The following is a 15,131-nucleotide window of genomic DNA, read 5'->3' on the forward strand; positions in this document are numbered from 1 at the left end:
TCTCAGCACTATCACCACAATCCCCAGCCAGGGAGCTACCCACATGGCACGGCAGACCTCTCCTGTCTCGCCTGCTGTTCCCCTCAGCAGTGTATTTCAGTCAATCCTGCCTGTTCTGCTCCCCACTCTGTCTCTGATAAATCCTTTCACCACCACCCCCCATACCTCTTGCCTAGACCCCAGTTATTTTACACAAAAATAAAGAAAAAGAAATCCAAGAAAGAAAGAAAGAAAGAAAGAAAGAAAGAAAGAAAGAAAGAAAGAAAGAAAGAAAGAAAGAAAGAAAGAAAGAAAGAAAGAAAGAAAGAAAGAAAGAAAGAAAGAAAGAAAGAAAGAAAGAAAGAAAGAAAGAAAGAAAGAAAGAAGCAGATAGAATAAAAGGATAAAGACTCAAACCAGGTCGCCATCAAGGATGATTTTAAGGCTTCCAGAGGCCCTTCCTCAACCAGAGACTTACCCCTGCAGGATGAAACCAGGGTCTGACTAGGGAGACCCGCACCCTCCTCCCTGGCTCATCCATAGCATCTCCAGGACTCCCCGGAGGCCAACTGAAGAACAAAACACACTGACCTTTCAAAAGCATGAAGGGAAGAAAATAACCAAAATTAAGGAAACATGAAACAAAGACAAGGAATAGTGTAGTGAAACCACACACACACACACACACACACACACACACACACAAGTCCTGGGCTTTCCCACACAGGAGGAGAACCCTGTTCCCAGGGGCCGCCTGAGACACATCTGACCTGCAGAAGGGAAAGGGTGACAACAGCTTCATGTACCTCTAGTGAGCATGGGTCCTTCGGGGGAAGGCTGGGTGGGCAGAAGAGCTGAGGTCTCCCTCGGGGGGGCACTCGGTGCTGTGGAAGGGCACATGGTAGCTGCTGTCAGGGCAGCCGTGATTGTCTGAAGAGGGGCCTGAGTTGTGAGGTCTGGGGTGGTGATGAACATGGTTGGAAGTGCCCTTGTTGCTGCAGGGGTTGTCCCGGCAGGGGTGGTCCTGGCAGGGGTGGTCCTGATAGTCGTGGTCCTCGTAGTCATGGTCCTGGTAGTCGTGGTCCTGGCAGTTGTGGCCCTAACGGTGGTGGTGGTTGGGCGGCGGGTAGAGGGTGGGGCTGCAAAGGAGAGAGGACACAGATGGTGCCACGTGGAGATGGAGGAAAGGTGCAGAACATGGGTAGAGTGAGGTCTGACCATTGCTCCCCCTTCTGCTCCCTACCTGGCCACTGAACACCCATGGAAATCAAATCTCTTGCTTCTCCTCCTGGCCTTTCCAATCTGTCCTCCACACATTAGCTAGAGTGATCTTTTAAAATCTAATTATATCAGTCCCCAGCTCCAAACTTTTTACTGGGCCCTCTTTTAGCTTAAGCTAAAGAACTCAAGCCCTATCTTTGGCCTGCAAGGCCCCTCCTGACCTGCCCCCATCTCCCTTCCCAATTCCTGTCTCCCCTGTGCTGCCCTCGCTTTGTCCCATCCCACTGGCCTTTCTTGAGCTCTTGGAACATACGAGAGATCTACTGGCTGAGTCAGGGCCTACTGTTCCCTAGTCTCTCTTCATTTGGTGACTCCTACTGAGCCGTCCTGTCTCAGCTAAAAGGACCTTCATTGAGGAGGTCCTCGATATTCTGCAATGACAGTTAGGCCTCTGGTTATGTGCTCTCATACTTGACCATCACCACACTGACGATGTTTCATGGCGATATACTTATTTGATGATTATTGCCTAGTGTGCTTCCCCACTGGACTGTGAGCTGCAGGAGGGGAAATGTGGCATTTGTGCTATTTGAGGCTGCAGCTCTAACACCTATTACTACATCAGGCACATAGTAGGTGTTCCAAATGCATTGTCAGTGAACAAATGAGCAATTGCCTCAAATGTGAGCCCAAACATAAAACCTCAGTCAAGCAGGACAAATAAACTCTAGAGAACAGTTGTACAAATTTCTAGCCATAATAACAATAGTATATTGGACACCTGAAAATTTGTTGAGAGGGCAGAGCTCACATCAAGTGTTTTTTCTACAATAAAATAAAACTAAAATCTGAAAAATAAAAAGTGAGCCAAAGCATGCAACCGAGGGTGAGAATGTAATCTCTTTCAGATATTCAAGACTGGTTCATTCAACACAATTCACCCCCAAACACTTGAACTTGGGTTCATTATCCACCGTGATCCTATAGATACCACCGTCTCCTAAATATGCCAAGTTTCCATTAACTCTAATGGACCAGAAAGACACCATTAGTTGTGAGTGAACTTAGAAATGACCCCATTGCATATTGAGGGCAACAAGTATACCGGGAAATTATAGCTGGTTACACCAGGCTTGAAGAGAAGCCTTGGATGGGCATCATTTAACTTTAACAGACCTCATTTTCCTCTTCTGCAAAATCAGAATTTGAGAACTTCCCTCTCAAAGTTGTGGAGAGAAAAACATACTAACGAGCATAAAAGTTCTCTCATTAGGAACATCAGTCGCAGCTGTTGGAGAATCTTTGTGTGTATCCACCATCTGAGAAGACTATTAAACATATGGAGACCAGACCCTGTCTTACAAGATGCCGATCGGATAGGCACACACTCGAGAGCCCTCCACCCCTGGCACGGAAGACTAGGAGGCACTTTGAGAGGCTCCATATTCTTGATGAGCAGGGGAGGTGGCTGTCAGCATCATGTAGCCAGAGGCCACCCTCCTGCAGCTCAGATCTTTAGGTGCGCCTTTATATTCCAAAGGTCACCCAAAGCAAATGAACACAGCAGAAGGAAAGAATGCTGAGCACTACCCTGTCTCCAAATACCACATCCCTTCCCCTCTTTCAGATGTGGCACCCTTTGGGCAGCAAACTGAAGCTAACCTGCAGGCAGATGTTATTGTATGATTGTCACGCAGTATTTTTTTAAAATTCTGAAGTCTCTGCCAACATGCAAAATTCAGTATTGTTCATATAAAACTTGGGAACTCGGAAAACACTGGTTGCAAATTTCTGCAAGATGACAGTCCCCTAGGTAAGAAGCAACTGGCCCTTCGGATGGATCCTGTGGGTCCCTGCTCCCTTCATAACCTCTATCCCCACCCTCTGACCACTCCTGTCTGTGACCTTCTTGGCCCCCGCATGCATTTGCTCCTCCAATCACAGGATCCCATTTCAGACTGAATCCACCCACTCACAGCTTGGCTGCCCACTCAGTCCCTCACCTTGGAGCCCGATCGCCCCTTCCACAGACATAGGCTCCGGGGTGGCTCACCTCCCAATAGCTGCAGGTGAATGTTGTTCTTCACATCATTGAACCATCCTGGCACCTCGATGCGACAACAGTACACTCCACTATCACTGGCACTGACGTCCGTGATGGTCAAGGACAAACTGCCTGTCCGGATATTCCCCCAAAGCGCATATTTAGATGACTTCTTGGAGACCACTGATGCCCCATCAGTGTGGATAAGCTCCTCGTTGCATTTGGATTTGGGGCACTGGCCTCTGCCCCAGCACATGCTGTTTCTGCTCTGGGACCAGGATGGGTACGTGCAGGGCAAAGTCACCGTCTGCCCCCAGTATGCCCTCACCACTGTCTCCGACACAACTGGAGCTGCAGGAAAGATAAGAAAAGATGAGTGAAGGATGAGGGGTGGCACTGAGTCCCCCAATACGCCACATGAGGAGCAGATGGATGCTTCTGGAAGATGGAGAGAGTTCTAGAGCTTAGTTTCTGATGTGCCCTTGACAGTTGTTGAGTTCCTAACTCAACATGCAGTTAAGTCTCCAGTGATGAGTCCTGAGCCTTTAACCACTGACTCCTGTTGATAGTCCAGACATAGCACCCTGTCCACTGCCTCTCAATGACAGAGATCACAGGCCATCAACATGAAATCCTCAAACCAGCCACCCTTGGACTTCAACCAGTGAGTCTGAGGCAGGAAGACAGGTTGCTGAATTCTATCCCATTGTCTTTTTCTCCTCTCAGCACTGGAAAGCATAATGCAGTGCTCTGAATTCTTTGCTTGGTGTTAGATAATGTGAATTGAACCAGTTTATGATTTTTTTTTTAAACGTTATAACTCAAAGGGACAGCAGGAATTATCTAGAATGCAAGCAGTGGTGTGCAAATGTGTTGGGGGTTAGATTTACCATGTGAGCTGTATGAGCTGGAAGGATCACCATTTCTGAAAGGGAGCACCTGAGGGTCCCATCTCCGGCTGCTCCCCAGCTGACCTGGGAGTTTGTTCCAAATACGTATTTAATTGCCCAACCCTGAGATGTTGCTAGCATAAGCTATAAGGAGAAAGACAAATACAAATATGACCTCACTCCTCTGTGGAATATAAAGAAGAAAAGCAAAGGAACAGACAAAACTAAACCAAACAGACCCTAGACATTTGACTGCAGCACTGAGGCTGCGAGGGGAGGGAGGTGGGAGGGAGAGATCAAAGGGTTGGGGGAAGCTCCATGGATGGAGGACTGCAGGGGCTTTGATGGTGGGCATGGTTTGGTGACACACTTCTGAAGAAGTGTGAACCTGTACCCCTAAATCATATACAGTGCGATAAACCAACATCAACTCAATTTTAAGAAATACAATTAAAAAACAATTGTTCTTCCCTGAGTCAACCTCCAAGGCCCAGGAAAGGCACCTAACCAAGTTCTCCAGGTCATTCTGATGTTGGCCAAGCACCCAGGGTTTGCGCGTCCTGGCAAAACCCTTCTAAGAGTCTACCCACCTCTAGAAACTGGGAAACATTTCCACTCTGCAAATGTAAAGACTGTTGTTTCATTGAATATGAGCAATTGTTCTAAACCAAAAAAGCAAACCAAAAAGGGGGATAGAAGTGAGAGCACTCAGCAGGCAGTGGCTCCGGGTCATGAGGACCACATCCTCCTCCCTCCTGGGGACCGGGGTCCCTGACCATTGCCTCCTCCAAGGAAGCTCCCCAGGAGATGATTCATTCTCCAGTTCTGTGGGCCCAGTGAGTCAGTTTCTAAGGCACGGGCAGTGGCGGCCCCTTCCTCCTGACGCAGGCGTGGGAATGTCCCATAACCTCCTGAAGACCTTGAGCATGAGCCGTACAGGAAGGCCAGCGTGGACTTCCTGGGATTTTCACAGCTGGCATTGGTGATCAAGCCCATTCCCCGTAACCAGCAACCATCCCTGAACTCAGTGTCCTCCCTGTGTCTCGGCAGAAGTGTTTCACAGACTAAATAAATGCCTTGGAAGTCCATTTTGCTCACCATCAAAACTGGGAAAAAATAAGACATTCCCCATTGATGTAGAAGGTTGTAGCCTTGAAAGCTACGTAATGTTACAACCCCTTGTTACTTCAATAAAAATATATCAGTTCAAGAAACTTCTCTGAAGAGGAAATGCAAATGGCCAACAGACATATGAAAAAATGTTCAACATCACTTGTAATCAGGGAAATGCAAATCAAAACTACCATGAGATACCATCTCACACCAGTGAGAATGGCACATATTAAAAAAACTAGCAACAACAAATGTTGGCGAGGGTGTGGAGAAAAAGGAACTCTTCTGCACTGTTGGTGGGAGTGCAAACTGGTCCAACCACTATGGAGAGCTGTGTGGAGATTTCTGGACCTACTAAACATAGAGCTTCCATATGATCCAGCAATTCCACTCCTAGGTATTTACCCAAAGGACACAGAAACATCAATTCCAAAGAGCAACTGCACCCCTATGTTTATAGCAGCACTGTTTACAATAGCTAAGCTTTGGAAACAACCCAAATGCCCAAAAATAGATGACTGGATCAAGAAGATGTGGTACATATATACCATGGAATATTACTCAGCATTCAAAAAAGATAAACACATGCAATTTGCAGCAACATGGATGGTGCTGGAAGGGATCATGCTCAGTGAAATAAGCCAAAAAGAAAAAGAAAAATACCAGATGGTCTCACTCATAGCAGGAATCTAGAAAACTTAAATAAGGGACCAGGAAAATGAATATAAGAAAGTGAAAATCAAAGTCAACAAAAAACTATGAACCAGAGACACTTTTTGGGGGGTGGGGGGTGGGAGGGGAAGGATTGGGGTCAGAATGGGGTGTTTGCAATTGTATGGGGGAATATAAAAATAAAATTTATTATTTAAAAAAAAATGTTAAATTGACAATAAAAATAATGACTTATAAAAAAAAAATATATCAGTTCACTGTTATTCCCCTCAGCTGTATTAGCCATACAGAACACATGGACCTAAAACCAATAACTTCTGAAGAGGGAGCTGGTAATTTAGTTTTTTAAAAGATGTGCAAGAGAGGGATCAGAGGGAGGGAGGGAGGAGCACAGGGGACTGAGATGATGGTGTGCAGGTGCATTGGTGAAGGAAACTCTGTGGGGACTACACCTGAGGGGGTGGGGAAAGCAAATATTGTTTACAAATGAACAATAATGCAAAAAGTAAAAAAAAAAAAAATTAAAAACTGAAAAAAAAAAAAGCTGTGCAAGAATTATTTCTGCTAGAGAAATGATGGTTATTTCCACAGTTTGTTTTCCCCGGTATTGTAGTCGATAAGGAGGCGTCCAACTACTCCATAAGAGAAGACCTGTGAGAAAAACTGCCAAGAGACAAAATCAGCAATTCAGATGAGGAAATAGAAGTGGCCAGTCCATTTCGCCTAGCAGAATAGCAAAAAAGTAGAATTTGGAAGACATCAGGGCTGGCCACCCAAGGACCTAGGAGCTGATTTAGCTGACTGAAGGTGAATGGGGTACAAATTGACACAGCCACATGTGGGGTGCAATTTCTGTTAACATGCAACATGGCTGTGCCCTAGCTGTGCAAACTCATGTTGTGATCTACTTGGGAAAGCGCATGTGCAAAAGGAAACCTATTTGACCCTATTTACTACAGCCATCAGATCTATGTGAATGGAGCAGATCAGGTATATGTGGGTATACTCATCCCAAGGAACCATAAAGAGAAAACTAACAGAATCAGGTGGATCTACTGGCATGGAAACACCAAGCCTTTTTAATACATGAAATGGGCAAATTAATTAAAAAAACATTTTATAAAGTAAATAACACTTCCACTTTCTTTGTGGGCACAGACATGCAAGGGTAAATGCATGAACTGGTGTCCATGGGGCATAATCCCACCTCGTGGGTTTATCACCTGCGTCATCCAAGGAGGGGCTGGAGCTGAGGCTGGTTGTCAAAGAGATTTTCACTTTGTAGTCTTTTAGTTTCATCACCAAGCATATCCATCAGATTAAAAATGAAAGCTACAAAAAGGGATGTGGGCAATTTGGGGTGGCAGAAAAACAACCATTGGCCTTTCACTGCCAGGCTCATTCTGTCAGTTACTGATTCTGAGTTCCTGTAGGAAAGCCCCAATAATCATGACCTCATTATCATAAAGCAAAGGGGATATAGATAATACTAGCCTCAGAAAGAGTTCAAAGGTTCATATGAGATGAACCATCAAATGTCAGAGGAACTTCATAAAGATTAGTACCAGTGAGCCAGGACACCAACATTTAGAAATAGGGCAAGAAATGGCCCCTCCCAACAGCAGAAGTATCTGGAACCAAGGAATCATTGGTGTCAAATCAATTCCTTTCTCCAGAATTACCCAGGGTGGGTAGGGCAGCCTAGGGCCCCCTCCTACCTGGGCTCCAGTCTCACCACCTGCAGAGGGAAGAGTGTGCTCGGCATCTCTGCTTTACTCTAAATTGATCATTTGAGAAAAGGCACATGAAAAAATGTTCCTCCTCTGTTATCAGAAGAGAAATGCAAGTCAAAATCACAATGAGATACCCCCTACCTCACACCAGTGATTATGACTGATATCCAAAAGACAAGAAAATATAGGGCCTCCCTGGTGGCGCAAGGGCTTAAGACACAACCCATGATGCAATTCCCAGCCACTGCAGCAAGAGTTAGATCCCCGGCCAGCCAGGGAGCTACTCACATGGTGCGGCAGACCTCTCCTGACTCGCCCGCTGCTTCCCTCAGCAGTGTGTTTCGGTCAGTCTGCCTGTTCTGTTCCCCGCTCTATCTCTGGTGAATCCTCTCAACCCCCACACCTTTGGCCACCCAAAATAAATATGCATAATAAATAAATCTTTAAATAAATATGCATAAATAAATAAATCTTAAAAAAAAAAGACAAGAAAACAGTGATGGAGAGGATGTGAACAGAAGGGAAGATTTGTGCTCTGTGGGTGGAGATGTAAATATGGAAAGGAAAGCAGTATGGAGTTTCCTCAAAAAAATAAAAAATAGAACTACAATATGATCTACTCATCCCACAAAACCACTAACTAGAAGATATGTGTATATATCCACATGTTTATTGCAGCACTGTTTACAATACAATAGCCAAGAACTAGAAACAACCTACATGCCCATCAATTGACAAAGAGATAAAGAAGATATAAACCTACACACTGGAATACTACTCAGCTTTTAAAAAGATGAAACCCTGTCTTTTGGAGCAACATGGATGGGGTTGTTATGTTTAGTGAAATAAATATGATTTCACTCATATGTGGTAAGCAGAGAAAGCAAACAGATGAACTAAATTAAACAAAAATGAACTTTTGGACTATTAAAAAAAAGATACAAAAGGCATGCATGAAAAACAAACAGTTCTCCAAGCACTGCCTGCTTCAAGAAGGGTTGGGAGAACTCATGCAGTGTCCACCCAGCAGCGGGAAACATGGGTGTAGATCCTGGCAGCTTTCAGCATAACAACCCCTCCTCCCAACACACACACGCGCATACACACACACACCTCAAATTCCTGGGACCAAATGAAGATGAGGGAATGACACTGACAAAGAAAGTGACAGGAATGACTTTCATTCTGTTGACTGCGCCCTGGTGCCCAAAAGGGCAGCTAAGCCCGCCATCCCTGCGGGACAGGTGCTCAGAAGGAGTCTGCAGGAAGGACAGGGGCGCAGAGCTGGACACACCCCACAGAGGCTGTGGATGGTAAGGAAAGACTGTCTCAGATAGGGACCAAAGGCTGCACAGAGCTAGAGGGGGAGAAAGGCAGGAAACACATGACAGAGGCTGTAAGGGCGAGGGAGTATTTTTTTTTTTCTTTGAAATAAAGCTGCTTTCTCTTGTAGCACATTTGAAAGATTCATGTGTAAATAAACGGGCATTGCCTAATCCCAGAAGCCTGGATTGCTAAAGCCAGTCTTATCCAGACCCCTCATTTCATATATGGATGAGAGAGAGCAATTTAGATGTGTCTCCAACATCAACATCAGTGACCCAAACAAGCCCAGAACATCTTGCTGTACTGCGCTGGGCTGCAAAGTGCCAAAGCACAGACCCAGTGTGTACATCTGCATCATCCAAAACCTGGAACAGCACGCAGAGAAGAAACCGTACCTTGAAGCCTTAGCCCCAGCAAAGCAAAAAGCAACACAAACTGAAAAGAAAGAGAACAGAACTATAATAAGCATTCTTACTGAAGCGTATGCCCCGACTAACTGCTGAACACCCTGCAGAGGACATCTGTCCTCCTGCTTTATTTGACTTCTGTCTCTCTTCTTCTTGCAGCTGCCATTTCTAACATGAAAACATGCTACCCCCACCCTAAAGTTCCCAAAAGAGTCTCAGGATAAAAGCCTGTGTCAGAAGGAAAGAGAGAGACCCTCCCAAGAAAATCTGGGGGATGCAGGAATGAAATGAGCCTCTGCTTTCCTGGGAACCAACAGACAGGGAGCTCCGGGGCAAGGCCTGGCTCCACGGACAACGCTAGGGGGTTTCCAAAAACTTACTCAGATAAAGCCACCCGAGCTCAATCACCAGCCAGAGGATGAGAGGCCCTTTAGACATTTTGACTGTTAGCAGAGCCTGGAGTCTGTTTCTCTATTCAAAGTCCATTTCTTATACCTCAGTTAATGCTGACAGGGCAGGACCTTCAAGTTTCATATCTCTTTTTGCCTCCTAATCTTCCCTTTCCCCCCTCCTGAGTGACCTCCCTCTATCTGGGATACATGAGAAAATGTGCTGAGCCACCGGGTGTGTGTACAAGTGTGTGGGGTGAAGAGATAGGCAAACAAGAACTCCCTTGCAGGGCACAGGGGGGTTTCCTACATGTACATGAGCATCCACGGTGTGCCTGTGCACAGGTGTGCCCATGTGCGCCTGTGTATGCAGGTTCATGAAGATCTATGTGTGTGCATGTACTCAAGCATCCATGTGTGCCTGTGCGTGCATGCATGCATAAGTCGTACATAAACTATGGTCCTTCTGGCTACTGGGAAACTTGTAATATAATAAAATTAACACTCCCTCTCATGCCCCATTGTGGATTCCCCATGGGGGCCAAAGGAAAGATAGAGTGAAATTTAACTCTGCACTCACTCTGGGTTCTCCCTCAACCCAGACTCTTAGTCCCCTTGACTAATAATGGACAGAAGGGAAGAGTCAACCGTCTCACAAGCCAAAAACACCACTAGAGTCTGTAGGGCTTCCTAGAGGAGCCATAATGTGATGGTCACAAGATGGGTTCAGGTAACAAGGCCAAGGTCTGCACACGATTCCATCACTTGTTAGTGAACCTCTATATGGGAAGAACACAAAACAGAATTCATGAACATGTCACAGAGCTTGAACCAGAGAATATTTATGACCCTTCTGGATGTTCCAGATTCAGTGATGTGGCCATAAAACAAATTAGAGGAGACTAAATCAATGCTTACCAATGAGATATGTTTTCTAAAACAAATGTATATACCATGTTCATTAGTCACTGAATACTAAATTATATGCCAGGCACTCAGATAACTGAGAATGATGTAAAGTAAGAACTAGATGATATTATTACTCCTATTTCACAGATGAGGAAATGGAAAGCCTTATAAGCCTTAAGAGAGTTAAGTGACATTCACAACTTCAAAGTTGTAGAAACAGCACTCAAGCCCAAGACTTGAATCCAAGCTGGCCTTATAACTTGTTTTTTGATCAACAGAATGTGGTGGAAATGATACTAAATAACCTCTAAGGCTAGGTTATCCATTTGAAGATTGTTCTTGAGTCCAAGGACTGATCCCCAAATCCACACTCTAAATTATTACATGTTCCTTTAAGCTGGGACCCTTAGGGTAATGCAGCCATAAAAACAAGCATACAAGCCCCAGAGAGGAAATTTAAGGATGCCAACAGTTCCAGATTTTCAAAAAAAAAAAAAAAAAAACCTATTTGACTGTAACTAGTCAGACCAGCACCAAACATTCAACATTGTTCACACTAAATGGAGTAGTGAAAATACAAATATTGAGCGAGACTCTGAACTTGGAGAAGATAGAAAATAGGGAGAGGGGATGAAAGAGATTCAGAGACATCTTCCCACTGAACGCCCACTGAACCATGGGATCCTTTACCCATGAAATGGGAATTTAATGCACGGGCAACTGAATGGGCCTAATAAAATGCTTAGAAATATTGGTATTTGCGTGTCCCCAACAATACCTAGCCCTCTTCAATAAGGTCACCAGGGCATGAATAGCAGCCTTGCAAGACTTCCTAATTAGTTTCTAGTGTATCACTTTAAAGATAATAAACAACCAAGGATCACCAGACTTTTGGGAAAGTCTTCAACCTGAAAAAGCTACAAAGACAACCTCCAAGATACCTTTCCTTCCCCCCATGTCTAACAATTTGATAAAAAGACTAGAACAGCTAGGGGCTGGACAGAACTCTCTCCACATAGTATCCTGGGCTCTTTACAGTAAGGCAGTCTTGAAGCAGGTGGCTTTGTTACATAGTATCTGGCTTCCTCAAAACAAGCATTCCAACAGCCCCCAGATTCTTGCAGGAAGAGTCTGCAAAGGTTATGTATGACCCAGCCTTAGGTGTCACTTAATATTCTTTCCATAGCAATCTATTGGTCAAAAGGTACATCACAAGGGCATCCCACATTCACATAAAAGGAACAAGATGTAAATAATCAGAAAGTTTATTAAAGGTGAAGGGGGACCATCTTTTTATATCAGTTACTATAATAATCAGCCAACAGAAGAACACGATTAAGTTTGGAGTGGTGGTAGTGAGTATAATTAATAATTATCTCGTGTATTTAAGGATTTGGAAAATATATTAGGTCTTTGCCAGATAGGTTGGGGCATTTGGGATAAATATTGATGGATACTTAGGAAATTAAGAAAAAGGGAAATTAAAAAGGGAAAGAGGGTTCCCTGGTGGTGCAGTCAGTTGAGCACAGCGCTATGAAGCTTTCGGCAGACTCTGCCGATCATTCTGTCTATTCTGCTCCCTGCTCCGTCTCTGGTGAATCCTCTCACCCTCCTGCACCTCTGGCCTATACCCCAGCTCTTGTATAAAAATAAATAAATCTTAAAAAAAATTTTAAAAAAAGGGAAAGAAAAAATGTAGCAATTATTATAACCAGAAAATGTTGTACATGTGAGAAAGCAACGATAGTATATTTGGTCCATGTGAAAGACAGTCATCTGGTCACTGACATAAATGCTGGCTACTGGTTTTACACAAAAATTGTTATAACTACATCTCAAAAGGGCAGAGAGGAATGGGATGGAAATGAAAGAAAGCAAATCTTGCTCACCCTTTCTGATCAGGTCAATAGATAATGTCCCAATGGATAAATCAAAATAGCTGCAAGAGCAGCTATTTGTAATTAGCAATACAGAAATTAAAGTGGAAAATACTCCACAAGTTTGAATTTTATGGGAAGGAATATGAAAGAAATTCACTATATTTTTAATAATAAGTTTCTTAAAATAACTAAAGTATTCTAAATAATTTAGAATAATTTTGTTATTGGGAATATCTTTTTATTTTGATGTACATATTGATCTATATAGTGCACCCAGATCTTGGTTGCTGTTTTTTTTTAATTGAGATAATATTGGCTTACATTATTGTTAGTATTTTGGAAATACAGGATCCCAACTAAGGTGCAGCCACCATTGTGCACCCGCCACCAATTACCCAGTCATCCACCCTATAGTCCACTGTGCTCCCTTCCCCTCTTGTCCTCACTCCACCCTCCCCCTCTGGATGCTTCAGTTAGATCTCGGTTTCTAATCCACTTTTCAGCACAAGGAAGCAGAAGTGTTGGGGGGTGGGGAACCCACACAATGATTGGATTATGTTAAGGGACACAGAGACTACTAGAACTCGCAATGGTCGAAGCTAGAACAATCTGAGTAACAGAATGAATAGCACTGGGTTATAACCCAAAGTATCAAATACACATTTATGAGTCCACACCGATTCAAATATAGGGTTGAATCTACAAATAAGTGGGGCAGAAGAGACAAATCTGTCCAAAAGCATTGCAAAAAATCTGTGTAGATACTCCCTTCTCAAAGGAGCTCTCACTCCTTAAGTGTGAGCTAGACACAGTGCCTTCCTTTCAAAGACTCCAGTACAGAGAAGGGAGTGGAGGGACTTTACGTTATAGAGACCTGTCAAACACTCCTCAGGCAGGTGGCCAAGGTCAACACCAGAAAGTAAGTCAGGTTGATAGAATATGACTTGAGGTCAGTGACACTGCACCTCTGTCTTTTTCCTCCCAGGAATTCATCATCCCAACATAATCATGCAAAAAACATCAAACACAACCAAATTGAAGAACATTCTACAAAATATGTGATAAGCACATCTCAAAACTGTCAAGATCATAAAATCAAGGAAAGTCTAAAAAACTGTCACATCCAAGATGAGTCTAAAATAAGACAATTAAATGTGATGTGAGGCCTTAGATAGGATCCTGAAAAAGAAAAAGACCATTAGGTAAAAATTAAAGAAATCTTCAGATTTTAGGGCCTCCCTGGTGGCGCAGTGGTTGAGCGCTGGGTTGCGAAGCTGCCCGCAGCCTCTGCAGCGCTGGTTCGATCCCCGGCTGCTCCCCGGCCACCGCAGGAGGGTCCCACATGGCGCGCAGATCTCTCCTGCCGCCTGCTGCTCCCCTCAGCAGTGTACTTGGGTCCCTCTGCCTGCTCTGCTCCCGGCTCTGGTGAATTCTCTCACCTCTGGCACCTCGGACTGTACCCAGTGCTTGTATAAATAAATAGATGAATCTTTAAAAAAAAAAAAAAGAAAGAAATCTTCAGATTTTAGTTAATGAAAATGTATCAGTATCGGTTTGCTAATGGCAAGAAATAAACCCCATCAAATATAGAGAAAACTAGGTGTATGTATGGGAACTTCCTGTACTAGCGTCATAGTTTTTCTATAAATTTAATCTATTCTAAACTAAATTTTAATTTTAATGCACATATTCTTTTATTTTACAAATGCAGTATTAGTAATTTGGTATCTGGAAGAGGTCACATACTGGAGATAAAGAATAAGCTTAGTTTTTTCTCTTCCTAAGTCAGCATCATGGACAGGCTTCAGGAAATTCATAAATAACCTAATATTGAATGCTCGATTTGTATTACCAGAATAAAGCATATTATTCTCAAGAGAGGGCCCACGGTGTCCTACATATTCCTTGCCTTCGTCACTTTCTTTTCCTGTATATAGGGTTTGCTTCTGGATAGGCTGGCCTCTCTCATTCTTATTCAGGTGGAGTTACTTTCATGCATAGCCAGTGGGGATTGGGCAAGTTACCCACACAAAAGCAACAATACGAAATCTTGGCACAATTACTGCAATTTTTCAAAGAGTGGCTACTCCCTATCTTCCAAAGGTCTTTGAGCTGGGATGACATGAACCTGAATCTAATATTAGCCACCACGCACCCAGCAGGTGAAGCCTTCCTGGTAAAAGACCAGATCAGACAGAAGGCAAGTGGGGAAAATAGAGAAGACTTGACCTAGGGCATGGTTTGAGACTCTGAGACAAAGCACATTGATATGCTGATAAATTCCTTTGGGGCTAAAGCCAATCTGTGTTAAGCTTCAGTCATGGAATCAAAGGCCCCCAAGTTCTTAAATCTAAAAGGGCCTCTACATAGTGGTAATTTGGTTGGATGACTGACATTTTTCCAATCTTAAGAGGTTACACTATCATCTAGTACAAGCACCTGCTTCACCAAGCAGCTGCTTCATTCACCAAGTGCTTGTCAACCTAGAACTCTCTCAGCAAGTGGGAATTCTGCTTGGCACTGGGAATAAAAATAAATAAGGTGTAGACTCTGTCCTTAAGAATCCAA

The 15,131-nt window shown here is 43.8% G+C and overlaps 1 protein-coding gene across 1 annotated transcript in view; it reads right to left on the reverse strand.

Moving 5' to 3' along the window:
- TIMD4 (T cell immunoglobulin and mucin domain containing 4) overlaps nt 1-9,860 on the reverse strand; it is a 35,883-nt gene extending 26,023 nt beyond the window's left edge. Inside the window, exons 1-3 of the mRNA XM_037499276.2 lie at nt 9,766-9,860; nt 3,254-3,595; nt 786-1,118 (exon numbers count right to left, since the gene is read on the reverse strand). Coding sequence (XP_037355173.1) covers nt 786-1,118; nt 3,254-3,595; nt 9,766-9,823 — 733 coding nt within the window. The 5' untranslated portion in view covers nt 9,824-9,860. The remainder of the gene's footprint in view (nt 1-785; nt 1,119-3,253; nt 3,596-9,765) is intronic.
- Between the last annotated feature and the right edge of the window lie 5,271 nt (nt 9,861-15,131).

This window comes from Talpa occidentalis, unplaced genomic scaffold (assembly GCF_014898055.3).
Source record: "Talpa occidentalis isolate TD23 unplaced genomic scaffold, MPIMG_talOcc4v2.1 talOcc4.9, whole genome shotgun sequence".
NCBI lineage: Eukaryota > Metazoa > Chordata > Mammalia > Eulipotyphla > Talpidae > Talpa > Talpa occidentalis.